Here is a 17,343-nt window from a genome sequence, read left to right on the forward strand (position 1 = left end):
ACCAACAAACTCAACCAACATATAACACCAAGTCTGGGAATCAAACCCTTTCACCAGGGCATATCGGTGCAGTGGAAGGCAGTTGATCTCAGCACTGTGCCATCCCTGCCATTTTTTTAGCCCAAGTATCAGTACCCCACCAGGAAAAGCGGATACTCGAGGGTGAAGGTTAGCCATTTTTGTGTTCCCTGATGATGGCATGGATCAGCAAAAGCTTTGAATAAAACCTAAACTGAGAACAACAGCTTTTAACAGGCCTCACTTGACCTGTTAATTTGTTATTCAGAGAAATATTTTATGAAAGCAATTAAATGTTGTTTTGCACTAACCATGCCAACCAGTAATACATTGTTAAACAAGAAGAGATGCCTGAGGAGTGAAAAAATAAGTTTAGTTTGGATACAGAACCTTGTGCAGTAGTTTGTAGATTGTGTTGCTGGCACTGTAATATCATGGAAAACATGACCAAGAAAATTTTTTAAATATACTATAACCAATTTCTGAATTGCCTTTTGTTTAAAAAAGAAAGGACACATGTAGTGAAACCACGAATCCTGCAATCATCTTGTGACTTCAAAAACCATTAGGTTTTCCAAACAATAACATTTATTATTATTGATCATGGATTTCAATACTACAGGGCAATAATTATTATAAAAGCCTCCACTGTGGCCAGTTGTCCTGATAATTGGTGCAAATTCCTACAGTGACTGACAATCACAGTGTGGCCTTTAAAAACATTTGCTGCACCTTTCAACTGTTTCATGTACCATTCCACCATCACTTGATCCACTGAATTTCCTTGTCACCCGCTGCACTTCACCCTCATAGATGTATGTGCTAGGCAAAAAGGTGAGAGATTAAAAAAATATATTCCAATTTCAATGATGATAAAGCAAAAAAAAAGTCATGCACTTTTATTAAAATTACTTAATCGCAAAGATAATCATCCCTCTAAAAAAGCCACCAATGCTAAAATAATTACTGGGTTTATGGAACAGAGATAACAATAGCTTTAAATTTTAATAAGTTGACATTATCAATGATAACAATATTAGAATGCTTCTGTATGCCGTTGATTATAATGATGATGATGATGATGATGACGATCACATGATGATTGCACATGATTTTGGAAAAGCAAATAGCAGGAAGCTCATCAAGGAATAAAGTCATGAAAAGTGTCAACTTAAACTAGTAGGTACATGTAGTCTAGAGCTCCGCTTTGAGAAGTTGCTTTAACTAAAAGCTCACTCTCATGTTTGATCTCTCTGGTGATCTTTGTGTCTGCTAATGCAGATCACTAGAAAGTCTACACTCATCAATAAAAGTGTTACTAACTTCAAGATGAAAAAAATTAGTTTTAGTTTTTCTTCACATTTTGAAAGTACTTGCATTGAATGCTCGACAGGCGAAATTTTTGGTAGTATTGCGATCTTCTTATAGTTTTGCCTATGCGCGAGCTGTCAATATAATGTGGTATTGCCGTCTCACTTTTGCGGCCTGTGATTGGTTTTAATGTTGAAATTGACATCGTTGCACTGAATTGGGTTGCTGACGTTGTAACATAGCGGCACCAAATTAGCACCTATTGTATATACATTTCGCATACGCATATGTAAGTAGGTTGGCATATTAAGCATAAGCAGAGAGCACACACAACCAGGCGGTGTGTGTGAATAACCAGAATAAAACTCCATCGACATCCGACTACATGGTGGCAGCAGTGGGATTGGTTGGAAACTGCAAAAGATGAAACCCTGCAGCTTCTAGCCCACAAAGTTATGCAAGGTTGGCCTGACAGTGGGAAGAAAATCGTTTCGGCGCTAAAACCATACTGGCCCCTACGAGATAACCTATCAGTAGAAGATGGGCTGATACTTCTTGGAAGCCGTGTTATAGTACCTGAATCCTTGAGAGGCAACATCTTGCAGCAAATCCACGGAGGGCACTTTGGTATGGAAAAATGCAAACTACGAGCCAAATCCTGTGTTTACTGGCCAGGCATATACAAAGAAATTGAAAACTTTGTAAACTCATGTTGTGTTTGCCAGAAGTACCACAATTCCAAGCAAAAGGAGCCAATGATACCAACAGAGCTCCCTTCAAGACCGTGGAAAACACTGAGCGCAGACCTTTTCTACGCTCAACAGTTGTGGTTCCTCATAGTTGTCGACTATTATTCCAAGTTCCCACTTGTCAAGAAACTTCAAAACCTCACATCCGGGGCCGTTGTTAATGAAATGAAAATGCTATTCGCAGAAAATGAAATCCCAGAATCTCTTCAATGCGACAACGGCACTCAGTTTACACCCGGCGAGTTCCATCAACTGGCAAGCCAGTACGGGTTTGAAATTGTGACATAGTCTCCACATTACCCACATGGCCGAACGCCAAGTTCAAACGGTTAAGAAGACACGATCCTGAAGTGCAGAGAGACTAAAGAAGACATAGATCTAGCCCTGCTGGCTCTACAAACAACGCCCCTGAGTTCCAATATACGGTCACCAGCTGAATTACTGAATGGCTGAGTATTTAAATCCACACTCCCTGGTAAGATCCAGCCATCAAAGAACCAAGAGGAAGTTAGAAATTGGCTCAAAGCGAGACAAGACAACCAATCCCACTGCTGCCACCATGTAGTCGGATGTTGATGGAGTTTTATTCTGGTTATTCACACACACTGCCTGGTTGTGTGTGCTCTCTGCTTTTGCATAATATGCTAACCTACTCATATATGGATATGCGAAATGTAATATACAATAGGTGCTAATTTGGTGCCGCTATGTCACAGACGTACGCAAACAAATACATTTTGCAGGAATTGAAATTTTGATCAGGCGCGGGTTGATTAGTTTACAGTTTTATTTATCCTTATAAATGATGGGTCACGATACAAAACTAATTGCGATTTTGAGACAGCAATACCACATTACATTGACGGCGTTGGGAGAAAATATATTCCATATTGGGCTCTGTCGCTTTGCGACTCCGCCCAATACGGAATATATTTTCTCCCAACTAGCTGTCAATATAATGTGGTATTGCTGTCTCAAAATCGCAATTTGTTTATAGTACTTTCAAGACTCCTCAACTATAATTGTCTGCCATTAGTTGGTGCTACATGTAACTGATGTCACTTTCTCCTTGATCCAGGTTGCTGAAAGCTTATGAGTCAGAACCACACCATTAGCTTAAAAATGAAGTGTGTGAATGCGGCTTGATTAGTATGCACCACAAGAGTTTTTGACTTTCAGATTGTCAAATTTGTGTTCTGCATTTACTAATTAAGCCACATTCACACACTTTATAACCCATTCACCCCTAAAATGGCCTAAACCGGCCATACTTAGTATTTTACTCTAACGCCAGACGATTTTACTCGTCAATTGGGAACCCCGCCAGGAGTCAATGGGTTAACCCATTCACCCCTAAACCGGCCTAAACCTGCCAAACTTAGTATTTTACTCTGTCTAACGCCAAACAATTTTACTCGTCAATGGGGAACCCCCGGGAGTCAATGGGTTAAGGTAGTGAGTAAAATTTAATGATGTCACTTTCTCCTTAATTATCCAGCTCTCTCAGGACTTAGTTGTCAGAACCACACCATGCAATGGCAAACCATTAAATGAACAAATTAATTGCTGTCCAAGCAAAGAGTTTTTCCCTTGAGATTATTGCATAAAATCTTGCATTTCAAGTATTCAACACAAGAACTTTTGACGTGTAAAGAAAAACGCGAGGAGTGATTTTTGATCGTAGTAGCACTTTATTTGTTAAGAAGAAAAAAATGAAGAAACCAAGCAAAGCAGAGTAGACGACAGGGAATCAAACCAAGGTCACACTCTAGTGTTCTTAACCCTTTAACTCCCAATGGTGCCACTTATAGATTTTACTCTGTCTAACGCCAGACGATTTTACTCGTCACTGGGGAACCCCACGGGGCTGAAAGGGTTAACAACAGCTAGATTCACTCAAACACTATGTCCCCATTAACACTGTCTAACTGTGATGAGGCTTCTGAGAGGCCCATCAGCCCTACTACGACTCTAATATTAATGACACTAATCACGCAGAATAAAGTATAGTTTGCCACCAACTTAGTCAATTTACCTGGTTATAAAAGTGTCTCCCATCTGCGGGTTTTCAGTGTCACTGTCGCTGTCGCTGTTATCTGCACTGCGAGGAAGAGTGTTGCGTGTGCCCACTGCTGAAGAGCCATGACGAGGTATATTTGGGGAGGTATCAATGGTGTCCATCAAAGGAAGAGATATCCTAAATTTGCAGTCGATTAAATTAAAAAAAAAACACTATACTGTAAGCAGTCATTAAATCAAAAGCACTTTGTTTGCAGCATCAATACATCTGTGATAAGAAAATTATTAATCTTTTCCATTTAAATCAAACTTTTATGAGTTCAATCTTCTTGTGATTTCTCACCTTTTAAGACTCTTTGATAAGGTTGCCATGTGGTCTCTGTCATGCTTCCTGTAACACAAAAACATACATTTACCTTAAGATGTCGATGTCAGATGACAGTTTAATTAAGGCAATCTTAGGGCACTTTCCTTTTGTCAGAACTGGCCGGCCAGACCCATCAGTTTGCAAAGAAAATGCAACAATTTGAAGGAAAACTTGCATGATAATCCCTCATATTCTTGCGGAGGAGCATATATCATATCTTCGAAGCGTGTTAATTTGAAGGCGTTGTAGAATTAGTCCTGCCAAATGCCCTGTCTGGCCGGTCAGTTCTGTCAAGTGGAAAGTGCCCTTAGTTTATCTGGGCAGCCTTTGAACCCTACAATTTCCAGCCTGCAGTATTTTAACCCATTGACTTCCAGGGGTTCCCCATTGACAAGTAAAATCATCTGGCATTAGACAAAGTAAAATACCAAGTGTGGCCAGTTCAGGCCGGCTTGGGAATCAAAAGGTTAATGGACACCGCATAATATGTTCCTCAGTCATGTTTTGCACTCATCATGCAGTTAAAAGGTTTGGAAACAGTCTTTGTTGAAGATATTCAGACACTTGCACTTCTTAACTGCTGTATGGTCCAAGTCAGTTATTACCCTTCCTACATGCCAGGGTTTTAAGGGTGCAACCGATTAGCAATGAACAAGAAGAGTGGTCTGAGTAATTTAAGAGCAAACCATGATCAAATTGCAAAACTCAAGCATTGACATAAATTATTCTTCCAATTACTGTTCCATTCTAGCAAGATGTCATTATTATTAGGACTTTCATGAAAGATTGAAGGTTGGAGAGAGAAAAAATAATGCTACCAAGGGGGTGAGGGTAGGCAAGACAAATGCTGGGGATAACATTGGATAAAATCAACCAAATTTACCTTTTCCTTTATGGTGAAAATTTTACAGGGTGTAAATTGAATTCTTACTTGAAAATAGAGCAGATTCAGAAGAGAGAGAGGGAAAGAGAGAGAGACTCAAACCAGTACCTTTTGCTTTACACTACACTTGATATACACAAGACTAATTGGGTCAAGCTGTAAAAACCATAATCCCCACCACTCTTTCCTCACCCTTTCCCCCTTCCCAATTTGCAAAAAAAATTATCATGAGGAATCAATACATCTGAAACATCATTAACACTTGCTAGCATTTTGATACAAAAGGTCACAAAGGGCCTTCACTGAATGACATTCACTGATACCTTCGACGAACAGATCCCACTAATTGCTTTCCTGAAAATAAACAATAACATGACCACAAAATCTAACTCACCAAAAGAGTGGTAAAAAGCAACTCGTCAAACTTGAGAAGTCTGGAGCACATGTTACCGATGGTATTTGCAAATTAAGGTTAAATTTGTTTAGTTTATTGAAATGATTTATTATACTGTTACTTAATTTATTAAGCTTTTTCAATACACAATAAGACTTGTGAGATCAGCAGAGATTGTCATCACTTACTTACAAACACAGGTTTAAAAAAGGACCATCTGTAAATTCAAGAGCTCAATTAGTGTACAATCACAATCAAATTAAACAACTCCCAGCTGAATCTACTTCAAGGTAAAAACTTATGAGTTATCTCACTTATCATTCAGTTCAGGTTAAGGGCAAGCATGTAGAATCCCCAGATTTACTGTTCCTAACAAACATGTGCTAATGACGTTTTAGGTGAAGTTCTTGCAGGTCAACATTTATAGCATTCAGATGTAAGTACATTTAGATTTTTATAGTTGCAAATTTAATCTTGAAATTTGTTTAAGATTATATTTGTGGATCTTTATAATAAATGAATGAAGAATTACTTCTCAGTTTCATTTGGAAATCTTGGGAATTCCCAGTCTGAATATTTTTTAATATAATTGTGAAAATGTACTCTTTCTATTTCTGGGAAATCCTAGGGAATTTACGATCACATCGTTAATTTGCAGAAGCACCATCACCCCATTCCTCTTACTGAAATAATTAAAGCATGAGGACAATCTCAAATTCATAGATTTTATTCTGTTCGTAAACACTAGGCCCCAGTTGTCTGAAGGGTGAATAGTGCTATCCACTGGATAACTCAATTGGATAGTGATTTTGCAAGTGCATAGAGTTATCCACCTTTTGAATAACCAAGGCCTGATGACTGATGATTTGGTGGGGGCAGTTCAGGAGTCAACAAGTTAATATCAGGAACTGAAACTCTTACCAGGACTTTTAATCACAGAGGGTTGAATAAGGTCCTGTCAATTGGAAGTAAAATATTTATTACTGGTTATAATTTACATAATAAACTAGCGATGGGGTTACCGTAAATACTTGTGTATGAGCCACATCTTTTTGCCGAAATATTGCACTCAAAATCAGGGGTGTGGCTTATATACGAGACCACTGCTTTCAGAGGGAGTACACTGGCTGGTATGGGGTCAAAAATAGCACTAAAAACCTTTAGTAAATAAAGATTAAACATATTCTTCGACACTGATCTCTCCACCACATGTAAGAAATTTAAACAAAAAAAAAAATGTAAGAAATACCATGCTATTTGGGAGAACTCATGAGGCAAAGGCTGACTATTTTGTTGCCCTTCATTATTTACACGCCTTGTTTGTCCATGGGGTTTTTAAACTCTCGTTTAGCAACACGGTTGTCTCCGATTGATGGCTTCCATAAGTATATATCCGGTAAACCTTTCCATATTGTTTATGACGTGACTTGGTCCAGACTTCCCTCTCTAAATGACTGCATGGTTGCTAAGTAAATGTTTTAATTTTGCATCCATGGCATTCTCCCATGGAGTATATACAATGTACCAATATTTTTTGTTCAAAGTTTATCATTTTTATTTCAACAATGAAGACAATTGTTTTTCAGTCTCAAGAATTAGGGGAATCGATTAAGGATAAGCTTTTAAAACGTATTTTAAGAGTTTATTAACTTCTCAAGGTTGCAGCAAATACACAGCATTATATTTCGGCAACTTTTAATATCACGAACTGCGAACAAACAAACAACTTTTTTGCCAGATTGCATATTTAAAGTGTTTATTTTTTCTCAAGATCATGCTTGGAAGTTGGGGGTGCGGCTTATCTACATGTACAAGTGTGGCTTATACACAAGTTTCTTTATGTAGTTTGTAAAGAAACTCTGGTGCTGCATTGGTGGTAATGTGAACTGATAAAGGCAGGATAAAGGATTTGAGCATATACTGTAGGTTGAAGAAATAAAATACAGAACTATAAAGTGGCAATAGTAAAATGAAACAATACCAATTTAGGATTTCAAGTCAAACTAGCAAAGCTCTGAGTTAAATCACTCACCAATTCATCGTTTGGAAAACTCTTGATGACTTCAACAACTTTTGTCTCATTCTCTATTTGCCGAATGTGTTCATTCAAAGCTTCTGCTGTCTGTTGAAATTGAAGAACAAGGAATTATTGTTTTGGGAAACCTTGTTGACCGAGGATCCAAGTATCCACACATACTAAAAAAAGTTAGTTGCTACTGTGTATGGCATTACCAGTAAGTTAATTAAATTCTCATGCTCTTATAAGTTCTGAGAATTGTGAATTAAGTCACATCTAAATTGATTTCACTATTCTTATTGACTTATTTGCTGGCAAAAAGTCCTACCTATAGTTTACATAGATTCCTATATGGCAGCAGGGCATTAGCAAAGATTTGTCTTTTTCAATAATTAACAATAATAGGCCATTTTACAGTTTTTTGCTCAGCGACCTAGCCTATGAATGGCTGCGAGGCTGCCGGTGACCTTGCATTGATACAGCCCCCACTGCTTTTATCATGTAAATTGTGTTGTTGTAATTCTAATTAGTCCATATTAACATTACAGAAGCACGGAGGTTTGTATCAAAACAGGGTCACCGGCAGCCTCGCTTCCATTCTTAGGCCAGGTAACTTAGCTACAACTGTAAAATGGTCTATTCGCTGAAGGCGAGGTGAATATTGCACTGGATAAAACGAAGACAAAGTCGAGGTTTTTATTCACCGATATTCACCAAGCCTGAGGTGAATAACAATATTGCTTTTAAATTAGTGTAATCACAAAGATGATTCTTTGAAAAATATGCATTTTCCTTAAAACAATAATTAATTTCTTTGTCTGTCATCTCAACAAAACAACTTGCCGCCATTTTGAAAAAAAAAAACACTTAGGGGGTTATCGTGTAATAATCACCTCAAGTGCAATCAATCAGCGCTAAAAGTTTCAATAGAGTGGTTTTCAATTGAGTGACGAAAGTAATTAGTAAATTACTTTGGTTTATGATTACTTCACTCAGTGATTGGTTCAAGGTTCTCGTGCCATTTTCTCTTGACCAATCAGAAGTGATTGGTTTACTGGATTGTCTCCGACCTTGATTGGCCAAAGTAATTACTTTGGTTTTGGTTTTACGACACTCAATTGAAAACTGCTCTAATCACCTATGTAATTATAATAAGATAATTATTGATATCATAATGGTAACTTAATCAACCACCATTAGAAAGATCTGTTAGGAGACATTTCGAGTATCAGCCCTTCATAGAGCACTTTTCAATATTGAGTGTCATAAATTTAAAATACCAATTGAAAGTAATTACCAGTACTTTAACCAATCATAGCAGGTGCAAACAGCCCAATGAACCAATCCAAACTCATAGCAACTCTGAGTGACTTGCTCAAAGTGCAGAAAAATCACACGTACAAGTTGAGATTAGGTTTCGGTTTTCCTAGCTTCTCATTGGTTGATAAACTGGCATGAGACTTTTTACACCAATCACTACATGTAAGTGTAGCAATTGCAAGATTTCACACAATTACTTTTGACAGTCATTTGACAACTGCTCTATTTGCTCTGACGAAGTTAAGGGTGAATGCTCGAAATGTCAGCTCAGCAGTTGTTGTTATGGTGGTTAAATATTCACCTTTAACAACTCATTTGATAAAACCACATTAAGTCAAAAATTTGTGACCAGCTTCAAAATTTTAGTCTCAAGATTATCAGACCATACACAACTTTGTAATAACGCTATTTCGCGTTGTTATTTGTGTACAATATTATTATTATTATTTCCTATGACAAACTGCATGAGCAGAACAGAGCCTTGCCTTCTGGCATTGGCCAAAGTTTATTGCTTTGGTATTGTTTCAATTGTCAGAGAATTTCTTGTCATCTTAAAAAATGTTAAAGCCACAAATGGTGGTAGTGGCTTAGCATGCCCGACTAGTAATCAGGGAGGCGTGGGTTCGAGTCCTGCTCAGGGCAAAAATTTTTCGGATGGGTGTGTCGAAAGGTAAAATGCACAGTATGTGTTCCTTTCTCCTGTATATATAGTCTATACCTTTCATTTGCCTCGAGATTTCTAACTTTTATGTGTTCTAAACCCTGTCTGGGGTTTTAGAGGCAAGGAGACACACTCAAGTGAAGGAAAGTTGGGCTCTAGGAATACCCACGCTGCTAAGTCATCTCATTAATCTGCTGCATTGCCAGCGTGGTAGCCTTGATGGTGTAGTGGCTTAGCATGCCCGACTAGTAATCAGGGAGGTGTGGGTTCGAGTCCCGGTCAGGGCAAAAACCAATTTTTCGGATGGGTGTGTCGAAAGGTAAAATGCACGGTATGTGTTCCTTTCTCCTGTATATATAGTCTATATCTTTCATTTGCCTCGAAATTTCTAACTTTCATGTGTTCTAAACCCTGTCTGGGGTTTTAGCGGCAAGGATACACACTCAATGAAGGAAAGTTGGGCCCTAAGGATACCCACGCTGCTAAGTCATCTCATTAATCTGCCGCGTTGCCAGCGCACTTATGTCCAGGTTTGACCCTAATTAGATGCACGCCCAATTTTGACATCCAACACAAAGTGTCCCTTTAAGTCTCAACATTTGCTACCTATTTTTAACAATAAGGTAAGGGTAAAGGTTAGCGTTATTTTTAGCTTTGGGTAAATGCAGTACTTAATCTTCACTTAAAGAGCAGCATTTGGGGGACACTTTGTGACATAAATTGTCTGTATTCTGAGACACAAGTGATGTTGAAGTTGGCTAGAAGAGCAAGGGGACACTTTGTGACGCTTATTGAAATCCGCTTGCATCTAATTAGGGTCAAACCTGGACATATCTCTGCTAGCATGGTAGCCTCATACATGCCAACTCTCCCGGATTATCCGGGAGTCTCCCGGATACGGAACGAATCTCCCGGTCTCCCGTACGGGTCATTAAATCTCCCGGATAAAAACGACTCTGAACCTTTCACAGACGTTTCTCCATTCTAGACTCAAATTGCATCCCCAAGTTTAAAAAAGATCGATTTTTTCAAACTCGTTTCATTGTTTCTTAATGCATTTCTTCATGTCTGAGTTTCAAACACACGTTAATAGAACTAAACAAAATGACTTCCTTTAGCTATCATAGCCATATAACCGATTGTTTGATTGGATCTCCGATTCACCAATAAAAATTCTTGACATAAGTACCCTGTTTTCCCGCAAATTCACAATGGTGGCAGAATATTCTTGTATTCTGAAGGAGCTGCTGGGGGATGGGTGGGTGCGTTTAGGGCGGGGAGAGGGGGGGAGGGGGAAGAGGAGGGGAGGGGGAGTGGGTAGGTTGATCGAGGGGGGGAGGGGTGGGGAGACCGGATGGAAAAAATCTCCAGATTTTAGATCTCCATAGGTTGGCATCTCTGTAGCCTTAATGGTGTAGTGGCTTAGCATGCCCGACTAGTAATCAGGGAGGTGTGGCTTCGAGTCCCGCTCAGGGCAAAAACCAATTTTGCGGATGGGTGGGTCGAAAGGTAAAATGCACGGTATGTGTTCCTTTCTCCTGTATATATAGTCTATACCTTTCATTTGCCTTGACCTTTCTAAAGAGGCAAGGATACACACTCAAGTGAAGGAAAGTTGGGCCCTAGGGATACCCACACTGCTAAGTCATCTCATTAATCTGCTGCATTGCCAGCGTGGTAGCCTTGATGGTGTAGTGGCTTAGCATGCCCGACTAGTAATCAGGGAGGTGTGGGTTCAAGTCCCACTCAGGGCAAAAACCAATTTTTCAGATGGGTGTGTCGAAAGGTAAAATGCACGGTATGTGTTCCTTTCTCCTGTATATATAGTCTATATCTTTCATTTGCCTCAAAATTTCTAACTTTCATGCACAAAAGAAGCATATCAGAAAAGATTCTTGGAAGGCATCGTGGTCAGCATAAAAAGAAACATTGAAGAACTTTGAGGAGCATTGAATAACAAATTTGAGTAGCAAATCTGAATTTGCATTAATTGAGGTACATGTAGACATAAATTCACCAGTAGTTGAAAAGTTTCAAATGATTGAAATCTTTTAGTCACAAAAAAGGAATCTATAGTCACAAAAGCGACTCATACGGGAGCAATTTCCAGCCCTGCTAAGGTTCCTTGCATCTATCATTTACCCTCTGAGCTTTGCTTTGTGCTTCTTTCAAGTTCGCATAATCAGGATGATTCTGAAAAGAGATTAATTACCCGGTAATTAGCTTCGGAAAAAAGTAGAATTGTGATGATAAAAGAACCTATAAATAGTGCTTATATAATTATATTTGTTGTAGTTCAAATATATATATTTTTGATAACTAAGTTAACAACGAAGAGATGCTCCAGGCTTTGTGTGCATTGTGGTCCACAACTAGAGCTTTCAGCTTTATAGCAGTCAACGGTTCATTCCCATCTGCACAGGCTCATGGAGTCCAAGCAGTCTCAGTGTTGCAGGCTTTTTTGCTTTATTGGTGGAGCCTTGCACAGTTTTCCTCGCAGCATTAGCGAGTTCATTTGTATTCTGCCCTCCCCCACTCCCATCTTTTTGTTAACGCAATGTGATGGGTTCCCGGATGGATGTCTCTGTGTAAGAGCACATGGCTGGGTTGCAGGGATTGTAAGCCATTAACCTGCAATCAAGTGTACTTTTCTTTAGGGAAGGGGCGAAAAGGTGCGCGTGATACAATTTCTTAACAAGTCGTCTGCTCATAGTCCAGAATCTTGACTTTACTCTGATTGGCCGAAAAACAATAGAGCTCTTGTATCCACACTCCAATTGGTTACAGTGCATACTTAAGTAAAATGGGTTAACATCTGATCACATTACTGGTATGGCTGCAGAGAAGGATTTGAACAAGAATGATGTTTAGGCTCTGTTTACAGCTGCTGTTACTTTGACTTTAATTTTCTTTTCAAAAATCTTTAAAGGAAGAGTAGAGAGAATGCATCCAAGGAATGGTTTGTCTGAAAGAAGACATTATAGTTGTACTTCCTATGGGCTTTGGGCAATAGTGTTATTTACAGTCCAGAATATTCTAAGAAAAAATGCATCGTTCCACTTCCACCGACTCGAAAATGTTTGTAGTTGTGGTTTGGAACATATTCACAAGCAATAAGTCATGAATCCAAAAAGAGGCAAATAGAACTTAATTAAATATTCGAGTTAAAATAATGCTTATTGTACTGTTGATTGTGCCTGATAACAAAATTGAAGGATTCAGCTAAATCTGTGATTTTATCTCAAAAATTCTTTGTTCCTTGATGGTTTAAACAGAAGAGGGATTGGCAAAAATTACAAGTAGCTTTGATTGTATGGAAAGAGTCTCACTTTGCAGACATCGACCAGCTAGCGTTCCATTTTCTTTAAGTCGTCTTTCCTTAAATTGCAACATGCCGGTAATTTCCCATAAAATCCCATTGGCTCACATTTATAGCATGACACGAGATAACATCATCCTTTACAGGTGGACAGCAAATGACTCATTAAGAAATTGTATCAGACGTACCTTTTCACGCCATCACTGAAAAAGTACACCTGATCACAGGTTAGGTAGCCATGGGAGTGTTTTACTGTCTAGGGACCAGCTGATCACAAAAATTTCTGATATTGAGCCATCAGCATTGCGGCTCAGAATGGAGGAGTCAGTGGTCATTTTTGCAGCTTATGACATATGATACAATGTATGAGGAAGACATGTGAGAACACCCCATATAGAAGCAGTGTTTAGACTGATGTTTGTCATGAATAATTTGTTGAGTCCGGTAAGAAACAGCAAAGCAATGAAGAAAATATCCACAGAAGCACTTGTGTTTACCTTGTTTCTCTTGATTACAAAATCTCTGTTCCCCATATCATATGTCACAGCAGACTGCTGAATGATTTAGTTTTTGAGCCTGCACTAAAAAGGCCGAAAAAGCGGGAAAAGCCCAACTTCGAACATAATTTTCTCACAAAAAAACAGGAAACGAGAAGAAATAACTCCACAAACTTAACTTTACTTAAGTTAGGCTTTCCAAAAAAAATGTTGGAAAAATTGCTGACTTTGGCCTTCAGTTCTCCTTTAATTAAAAACGGAATGCACCTGACACCCCTAGAGAAAGGGGCTCCTTGTTGACACCATTGGTTACTCAACTCAAACCAGGTGCAACTTCAAATTTTATTGACACCCTGAATAATAAAGAATATCACTGACCATGTAAAATTACTGTCAGTCATACCAGAAAGTGATAAGAGCAGGATATTCCTGAAAATATTGATTTTTCTTTTTTTTTTTATGACAGTGAAAAATGTCACCGACCAGACAAGAAATCTGGCTCCTTTATTAGAATGACTGCCAGCTGGTAATGTGAGTGGTGCACTTAGCTAGGGGTAACCATGCATTTTTGAGAGATAATTAAGCTTCAATTTAAGAAAGAATGCCATACATTGCTTTGTATTTTAAAGCTTTTTACAAATATTATTCATGAATTATCTTTGAAAAATGCGTGGTTACCCCCAATTTTCTTTTTGGATTTCAATAACACTTGTTAAGAGCTATACATTTCCAGCATAATCACACACAGGGGCAAAAATGTCTTTAATTAGTAGGCACCGTCCTTAAGTCATTTTTAAAAGAACTAAAAGGGTATGAAGGCACTTTGAAGTGTATTAGGTTACCTCACTCGTCCGTTTGACCAATTCCTTTAGAATCATCTCATATCTGGGAACCCTCTGTCAAATAATAATAAAATGTCTAAGCATAATGTGTTGATTAGCTTAAAAGAAACTATTTAAATTCTTTACTGTTCTTTTTGTCTAAGCAAGTAGATTGGTGGATCTTACATCTGTTGTGATTCGATCAATTGAAATAAAATTCAAGTTTTAATGGTTTCAGTCAACTCAACATTAATCTTTTTCACTTTTTCCCTCATTTCAAGTTGTTGTTCATTACTTAATTTTTCCTCTTCCTGATTGCTTTATGTTTTTATTTTTTGCATAAGCCATTGATTTTTTTAGAAAATCAGCATTGTATTTTTTTGTATTGCATACAGTAATTTTGTATTTAAATTCAAAATAAATTTTAAAAATTAACACATGTACAGAAGTGGCCCAGTCATACATTGATATAAAGTAAAATTGTCAGGCATTTAAAACAAAGTAACATCTATAATTTATAAGTTTATCTCTCAAGATGGAAAGGGTTAACTAATTACCAAAAAAGGAATCATTTCTTGGGTCATTATTGTTTACCCTGAGTTACCACTTTTATTATTAAACCTGCATGTATATCAGTAGTAAAAGCAATCTTACTCAGTTTTTACCTGTATCGGCATAAGCAATAACGAGTCCAGAGTATGGCCACAACTGACCTGAAATGAAACATATACAGCCAGTCATAGGTGTTTTCCTTTCACCTAGAAGCAACTATAACATCAAGCATTTTGTAAAGAATTTCATGGGGCAATGGTCAACATGCAACTTACCTTTGCCAAAAAATTTCTGAATTTCTCGTTGCTTTTCTCCAACTTTGCCTTCACCTGTATAACAACACAGTTGCCCTCATTTTAATTAATAACAATTGTAATAATATTAAAGTCGCTAAATTACTGCTGCCAGGAAACTTATTTAACTCATGATTAATTCATGAGTGAAAAGGAAGATTAGTAATTGCTACTTTGCGGGCCACTGTCTACTGTAAGATCGTTTTTTTTTTGGATACAGTATGTACAACAATGTACTGATTTACAATACAGTTTTCCTGTGTATGTTGTCGTTTAGATGCCCTGTACTATAAAAATAATGATTGGATATGAACACTTAATTTAGCCCATTAACTCTTTTAATGCACCCCCATTGACAAATAAAATCATTAAACAGAGTATAAACTCTATTAAGCAAATGGGTTAATGTTAAGGTCTGTTAATATGGTAAATTTGAACAACTTAGCCTCCCCTAATCGACTGTTGGCTGACAAACGGCCAACAGTACTAGTTAGCCATTAGCTACTTCAAGTTCATCCACATATTAATTATAATAATATTATATGATTATTCTGGACAATCTTACAACTGGACTGTAAGACTGGAACATGTAAAGCTATTTAGATTTGAATAAAAGATTTCTCTGCAAAATGCTTTCATGTGTAGTTTAATTGTTTCTGTTAAGGAAACTTGAAATTTAACTCAATGACTTTTGTAACATTCTCCATACCTCATTTCCTCTCTTTCTGCTTTTAAAATAGGGCTCAAACATCATCAAATATGAGAACTACAAAGACAAAAGGATATATTGATAATCATCGTCATCATCATCACTAATATATAGATTTAGCCAAGCCTAAAAGCGGAGCTCCCTGGTTATTTATTCTTACTGCTTGTAGGGTTTGTGAAAATAAAAGGTTTCAAATTGTCCGCGTTTTGATGTTTCCAGTTGCTGCTTTAATAATTAAATCATTTTCTTTGCTTTCTTCTATAGAAAAATTAATTGCCTTAAACTAGTGAATTCCACGGTAAATTTTATGCTAAAAACCGACATCGCATGAATTACGAAGCAATGACAGTGACATCGGTTTTTCCAGTGTAATTTACTTTGCAATTCACCAGTTTGGCAATAAGTTTTTCTTGAACCGAATGAGTTTTAAAAGAAAACAAGCAAATCTTCAGTGAGCGAATGGAAAAGGAAAAAAAGTCATTTCAGAGTCAACTGTCAATAGCCAGCGAATAGGAATCAAGCTAAAAAGCCATAAAAACAACTTTGTCAGTTCAAGGTCAAAGAAGAGTTTTACTGATGTACTTTATTCCACTTTTTCTCGATCATTCACATTTTGATGTATTTCATTGAAACATGCCAGGTTGGCTTGGTACAAGAATCGGCAAAAGACGGCAATGCAACCAAGAAAGGACGAACTTCAAACACGATCTGCTCCAACAATGAAATAATGCTTGGGTGCTTTAAACAAACTTCTGAACTTCTTAAAATAAAATGACCTAGGTTGAAACAAAATGACCTAGTTTGGTTGCAAATTAACCTAAGGAACAAAATGACCTGCAACATATGCCAATTGCATTTGGTGTGCAAATATTTAATTAATCAATGCAGCTATATTCAAAAAACTACCATTTCCACAAGAACATCCCCAATTTGTGTTGAATTCACATCCCAGTGAGCCAAGCGGGTTTGAAGTTTAGCAACAAGTTCTTTGCTTATGGACTCCAGGGACTGAGGAAGAAAGAAATCCTACTGTCAGCAAACAACAAAAATTATTGTTGCTTTGGTTATGTCAAGCCAAGGCAAAAGACACCTTGTAGTATGATTGCTGCACCCCAGTTTGTGGTATTATGTAGCATTGGTGTGTATTGTGTGACATATTGTGCACATGGAAATTATAAACTGCTAGGTTACTAGTTATTAGCCCACGACACTGGGTCAGCAGTATAACTTTATTATTAATATACAGGGGTTTTATTAGAAGCTGGTACGTACCCGGGTACATACCAGCCGTCTACGCTGCGTACAGTACCCATATTTGCTGAAACTAGAGGTCTCAAGATCACAAGCCAGACCATACATAAGGGTGCTTGCTTACTCTATCACAACGTACCTTGTACTTTAAAACTTAATAAA

The 17,343-nt window shown here is 37.7% G+C and overlaps 1 protein-coding gene across 1 annotated transcript in view; it reads right to left on the reverse strand.

The window, feature by feature from the left end:
- The window catches only part of LOC138059516 (uncharacterized), a 35,686-nt gene that overhangs the window by 9,738 nt on the left and 8,605 nt on the right, over positions 1–17,343 (reverse strand). Inside the window, exons 9-21 of the mRNA XM_068905164.1 lie at positions 16,837–16,938; positions 15,931–15,987; positions 15,204–15,257; positions 15,042–15,089; positions 14,398–14,451; positions 11,882–11,932; positions 7,774–7,863; positions 6,663–6,696; positions 5,671–5,701; positions 4,441–4,488; positions 4,114–4,275; positions 751–840; positions 330–369 (exon numbers count right to left, since the gene is read on the reverse strand). Of these exons, the coding sequence (XP_068761265.1) occupies positions 330–369; positions 751–840; positions 4,114–4,275; positions 4,441–4,488; positions 5,671–5,701; positions 6,663–6,696; positions 7,774–7,863; positions 11,882–11,932; positions 14,398–14,451; positions 15,042–15,089; positions 15,204–15,257; positions 15,931–15,987; positions 16,837–16,938 (861 nt within the window). The remainder of the gene's footprint in view (positions 1–329; positions 370–750; positions 841–4,113; positions 4,276–4,440; positions 4,489–5,670; positions 5,702–6,662; positions 6,697–7,773; positions 7,864–11,881; positions 11,933–14,397; positions 14,452–15,041; positions 15,090–15,203; positions 15,258–15,930; positions 15,988–16,836; positions 16,939–17,343) is intronic.

This window comes from Montipora capricornis, chromosome 8 (genome assembly GCF_036669925.1).
Source record: "Montipora capricornis isolate CH-2021 chromosome 8, ASM3666992v2, whole genome shotgun sequence".
In the NCBI taxonomy this organism is placed as follows: domain Eukaryota; kingdom Metazoa; phylum Cnidaria; class Anthozoa; order Scleractinia; family Acroporidae; genus Montipora; species Montipora capricornis.